Raw genomic sequence first — 6285 nt, forward strand, 5'->3', positions numbered from 1 at the left:
CTGTAGACAAATAATTTTGTATGGCCAGCCCCTCACATGATATGACTTGGCTCTGCTGCACTTCAGTATATGGCACAATGCCCGTTTACACCAGCTGAGGAACTAGCACTTTGATTTCCAAGCAGATTGGTGCATTGTCGCCATTTCTTCATCAAAGAGGACAAAAGTATTCCCAAAAGAAAAGGTTGCAGTAGAAACAAATGAGATGAGAAACACCAAGACAATGGAATGCTCATAAATTGTAAGTTTTATTGTCTTCACCTCTACAAGTGGACAGCGAAGCGGGAAGGTAGTGGGTGAAATTATCCCAGCAGAAAATATTTCACATTGCATAGCCCAAGAATATAAAGGATCCCTCAGAAAAAGCCCTTAATGATAAAATGTTACACTTATACAGTGGGTTACCTCTTCAAAGTGCATTACAAGCATTAACTGGTTATAATAATCAAAACAACAGAGAAAGTGCAATTTGTGAATGAAACAAGTCATGCCAAGCTGTAGAAATGTAAAGCAACGTCATGAGAGCAGAAGATTCATTGCTGTTACTTGTAGCTGTCACTTCAGCTGCGTGTTGGAATTTTGCAGACTTGATTTTGCAGCTGTTGACTTGGAAGACACTTTGGCCTTGGTTTTCAGCACTTCTGCACTGGAGGGCAGCACTTTTTCACTGGAAGACAGCACTGTTGCACTGGAGGGCAGCACTGTTGCACTGGTGGACAATACTTCTGCACTGGAGGGCAGCACTGTTGCACATATTGTTTTGGCTTCACATAAATTGGTGTACTGTGGCATGCTCCAGAGGTATTGTGGCATGACGATCCAGAACCGTGGCATGACGATCCAGAACCGTGGCATGACGATCCAGAACCGTGGCATGACCGCTCAGAACAGACCGACCGCCCATGGCCGTGGCATCCTCCAGAATATCCATGGAAGTACGATGGCCTCCTGACACAGCAGTGGCCTCCACTGCCGTGGCACGACCCCGACGACCCATGGCAATTCTCACCACAGCCCGATCGTCGATACTCGTAGCATCGGTTATCATGGCCTCCCCTTGGACAGCCACCACTGCTGCAGCAGGTGCTATAAGCATAGGTGAAGGGGGTGCGCCGGGTGTCCAGCCAGGAACCTGCAGGGTCATACCAGGTGGAGTTCAAGTTGAAGTAGGATTCCCTTCCAGAAGAGTAAATCATTCTGCAGCCGAGGTGAAGCTGAAAGAGACCACATGGGATAAGTCCCTGAATTTCCATTGACTCTCCTCAGATAGAAATTCCTGTTTGTCTACCCCACACATGGGCCAGTGGTTCTTAACCTGAAAGCCTCGAATCTAAGGGCGATATCAACACCCCCACCTGGGGACTGGCCAGCCTGTTCCAAGATGCCCTCTCTAGGTTTACACTGAAATGGATTTCCCCAGCCATATGCAACTGGGGATCAGAATCAGCCACAGGGCAATGTGCCAATTCTCCCCCATGCAAACTTGTTGGCGCTCTCTTCTTCAGGCAGCCCCATGGTGCTCTCACCGCTCACCTCCTCATCCTTCAGCTCCTAACCATTTATCCTTAGAACCCATAACGCATTCTGTACACTGCCTCGGAGACATAAATGTCCTTCGCATTTGCATATGGACCCAGCTACACAAGAAAAAATTGGCTCTAGCATTCCAACCCAGGCACAGGGAATTTCTGAGTTGGAGAGAAAAGCACGTTAAAGATATTTTTAATGAGCAGCAAAGAGGATCAGTATAATCTGACTTACCCTATTGACCAACAAGGACCGGTGAGAAGATGTGAAGCTGAGTGTGTCAGGAGCATTGGGACGCAAGAGTTTTTATACGCTTCAGAGCCCTCTTTCAAATGAGACACCCCAGGGGAATGAGCACTTAATTATTTACAATCAAAACAACCCCATGTGTGTTTGCGGTTCCTGATGTCTGACGTTGCTAGTTGAGGAATTATTTTTGATCAACAATAATTTTTGAATAGTGTAGATGATCAAAGCATTTGATTTGTGTAATCCTCAAATAAACTGGGTGAGGCAGATCAGAAGGTGTTTATTTCTCCATTTGACAAATGGGTAGACTGAGCCACAGAAGTGATAAGTGCCCTGCTACCAGTGAGTCACGGGCAGAGATGTGCCGACATCCGGTGTCCCACATCCTCAGTACATTATCCCGGGCTGCTGACTCCTCCTATGTCACTTGATAATGTAATTAGTAGCTCCAGTGCACGTGGATGGCAATCGGGGACAGAACTGGCTGACCTGCCTAGGAGACCAGGGGTGAGTCACTGGCAGAGCCAAGACGCAGAGATTCCTAGCTCCCAGCCCCAGGCCCAGTCCCCTAGACCAGTGGTTTTCAACCTTTTTTCATTTGTGGTCCCCTAAAAAATTTCGAATGGGGGTGTGGATCCCTTTGGAAATCTTAGACATAGTCTGCGGCCTCCTTGGAGGTTGAAAACCACCGCCCCAGACCATGTTGCCTCTCATGTTATCGGGTTGTGTTTTTTTAACATAATGTGAAGCGGAGACGCACTGAACAGGAATTGCCGGAGATGGATCAAAAGCGAGGTGGGTTTTGGTTTCAGTTTTGCAAAACTTTATGAGTGAGGTTTTTCTTTTGCAGGGGTTGATTTCTGAGTCCCATTTCCTGCCTGGACTGTCCGGAAGTTTACAATTTGAATCAGGGGTGATGCCTGGGGTGTGTGTGTGTGTCACGCGGGGTCATGTGCCGCCCCCCAAGTTGCTGCTTGGTTTATACTGAACATATTCTCAGGAACTAAGCCATGTTCAGTAACATCTGCTGAAGCCGCTGCCCTCAATCTGTCCCTCCCCCCCCACTATTGGCAGGTACAGGTCATCACTGATTTTAGTCCCTCCACAGTTATAAGGACATTCAGCTCGCCCCACCCCATCCCCCGAAAACTATTTCGGAATTAATTTGACTGATTTTCTCTTTTGCTGACCTGGGTGTTCAAGGCAGTGATTATAAATGGAGGGGCTTTCAAACATTGCAGTGATATGTTAACACAGGCCATGGGTTATCCTGTATAGACCATATCAGGCCAGATTTTGGGCTCCTGAAAGTGTTTCATGGAATCTCATCCCTGACCTATTTGGTTGTTATTGCTGTTGGAGCTAGTCCAAATTTTTCCATCACAAACTATTTTGGACAGAATTGGGGTTTTTAAATTGTTTTTATTCCAGTCAAATCAACAGAGTTACATTGATCTACACCAGCCGAGTGTCTGGCCCGATTATTCAAGAGGGACCTGATTCAAAGGTCTTTCAAGTGAATGGAAAGAGTCCCATTTATTTTAATGAACTTTGGATCAAGCTCTCAGTGCTCAAGTATAAATGAGAATAGATAGAATGTAATTATCAGCACTGGGATTTGCCAGAACTGGAATTTTTCAAAGGTAGACCTGAGTTCGGTTTTTTTAAATCAAAACTATTTTTTCAATAAAAATGCCTTTTTGATGAAATTTTTGCAAAAATTTCCATTTCTGTTGAATGTTTTTGACTATTTATTGGAAGAAACAAAACTAAATTTAATTTCCTGGAAACCAAGAAAACATTTGGTTTGTGGGTTTTTGGTTTTTGTTGCAAATCCAAAAATGTTCAATGAAAATGAAAAAATGTTTGTTAAAAAGTTTCATGGGAAAAAATCACTTTCAAACCATCTCAAAAATTGAGATCCAGTCTATAGAGAACCGTCAGTGATTTTCAGGCTCTTTGTTTGAGAATCACAAATGTCACATGTTATAATTCACATGTCACCTCATGCTATGCATGCCCTGCATACTCAAACACATGCTTCACATACTGAATCCATTCTTAACGATAATGCGTATCGCTTTAGAACACGTCGCCTTTCCAAACCACCAGTTCAAGCATTAGCTAATTAGTGTGTGTAATAAATCACACAGAGTAAATCCACCATGCAATGTATCAGGTGCTGAACAAATACATGACATATCGCAGTGAAACTCATGTTGACATAGCAAGCCACTTATGTACATACCGAGATTCCCAGGCAGGGGCGGCTCCAGGCACCAACGCACCAAGCGTGTGCCTGGGGTGGGAAGCCACGGGGGCGGCCTGCCGGTTGCTGTGAGGGTGGCAGTCAGGCTGCCTTCGGCGGCATGCCGGCGGGAGGTCTGCCAGTCCTGCGTGGTTTCGGCCGCAATTTGGCGGCGGGTACACCGAAGGCGCAGGACCAGTGGACCTCCTGCAGGCATGCCGCCGCATCTGCGTGAGCAGCAGACCGCCCGCAGGTGCGCCGCCAAAAGCCACCTGACTGCCGTGCTTGGGGCAGCAAAATACCTAGAGCCCCCCCTGTTCCCAGGTGGACACGTACAGCCCGTGCTGCCACAGCTTCATAGAATCATAGGGTTTGAAGGGACCGCGAGTGTCATCTAGTCTAATCCCCTGCCAAGATGCAGGATTTGCTGTGGCTATCTGCTATAATAATGGCTATCACGGCTATTGTTGCTGGAGCTAGCTAGATCAAAGCTAGCTTGGGTGGGTCTATGCATGCTGCCGTGCAATGACGTATACTGGCACTTTCAGACTAGAGTTGGCCAGAAGACTTTGTTCCGGGGACTTTGGAATAAACAATGGCCTCGGAAATGGCCTTGTAGCAGGAAGGGTTCCCTGGCAACTAATCATTTTCCAGCCTTCATGGTTGTAGAGAAAAGTTTGAAAATGTGACCCACGAAGGCTCAAACCAGGAGGCAACTAAAAGAACCCCCCAAACTTATTATTTTTTAAAATCTTATGGTATTTTGGGGGGTGGGATGGGAGCTTGACTCATGATTTTTGAATGCTCAGCATTGGCAATACCTCCTATTGTAAAGTGCAGTCCTGAGTATTGGTCCTCATTATGATACTGGCTGTTAAACGCAATAGTCATGTGTTTAATGTTGACCCCTGAACCGGTATGTGTTCAATAGGATGCTTCTGGAGTTACCGAGGAAAAAGTGAAGAGGCTGATAACTATGGAAACGCCAACACGTTGTCCCTCTGATGAATTGCAAACTTCCATGTCTCCCTGGAGATTGAAGAAGGAAACCAAGGGAGGGCTAGTAGAAAGTTTTCTATATTAGTTTAAATATTCCATAACCCAGGAATATCAATCAGACACAAGGCATGATACTTAAAAATAACACTTCACATTTGTCTGGAGGACGACGCTCTTCAAAGCCTGTTGCAGACATTAAAGGCAACTGGAGGGAAAAGCGAGAATATCTGTAGTTTGTGAAATGGACAAGACACAAAAAGCTTTATAAACTGAAGGCAACCTTATAAGAACAAGCAGTCAACTGGCGCATTTATGCTTATAGGCTATTTTCAACAGTTCCTTGTGGTTTCTCTATCTCTTCTGCAGATGGACTAGCGGCTGGCAGATCTGCTTTTGCTGGTGCTGGCTTGGATATTGAAGCGATGAGGTTGGTAAATGGGCAGCGTATGTTGCACTAGTGCATAGTCTTGCTGCTTTGGTGCACAGCAACGTTGCACGGGTGGGTGGTATTTTTTCACTGAGGCACAGTATTGCTACGTTGGCAGACAGTCCTGCTGCGCTGGACAAGCCAGTTGTGCCTGTTCTGTTGGCGTCACGTAAGGGCAGCTTCATGGCTCTCTCGGGCAGGGTCCCTGGGCATTGTGGTACAATGCTGCAGAATCATGGCATGACGATGCCTCTCAACGCAGACTGATCCTTCATGGCATGACCCTGAAGCTGTCGTAGGAGGAGTCTTTCAGGGACCAGTAGCGACCTTAAAGCATTGCAATAATAATAATTAAAATAATAAGAACACAGAGCTCTTTTCATCAATAGCTCTCCAAGTGCTTGGTTGAGGAGGTCAGTTATCATTGCTCCTTTAGTCACTCATTGCAAGGTAGGTGTCCAGATCTTGCAACCTTTTTCTACACGACTTGTGGGCCCTAGCAACTGGGCAGCCCGGCTGGTAAGTGCCCGACCGTTAGAGCAGCATGCCCCCTCCACAGCCCCCACCCTGGCCTCGTGTCCTCAACACCCCCCATCCTTGAGGGCTGGTCCCTGGAGCCTTCTCCAGCTCCCCCCATCTCAACAGGCTTCTTTCCTTCCCCAGTCCACCTCCAGTTTCCTGCTTCTGCCACATCCAGCCTCCCCTGACCTCCCCAGGGCTGCTATCTGGAGTCTCCTTGGTCCCTCCCGCTACCCGGAGCCTCCTTCCTGCCCCTCTGCTATCCCAGTCCCCAAAGGAGCATCGCACCCCTAGCTGGATCATAGTCTGACAGCTT

General features: G+C 46.9%; 1 protein-coding gene across 1 annotated transcript; it reads right to left on the minus strand.

Annotated features, from left to right (window-relative positions):
* Nucleotides 1–560: 560 nt before the first annotated feature.
* Nucleotides 561–1196, minus strand: LOC128827300 (keratin-associated protein 5-1-like). Its single transcript, XM_054011160.1, is given in 1 exon segment — nucleotides 561–1196. A coding segment is annotated over 1 exon segment (636 nt).
* Between the last annotated feature and the right edge of the window lie 5089 nt (nucleotides 1197–6285).

Source organism: Malaclemys terrapin, chromosome 21 (assembly GCF_027887155.1).
Source record: "Malaclemys terrapin pileata isolate rMalTer1 chromosome 21, rMalTer1.hap1, whole genome shotgun sequence".
NCBI classification, from domain to species: Eukaryota; Metazoa; Chordata; order Testudines; family Emydidae; genus Malaclemys; species Malaclemys terrapin.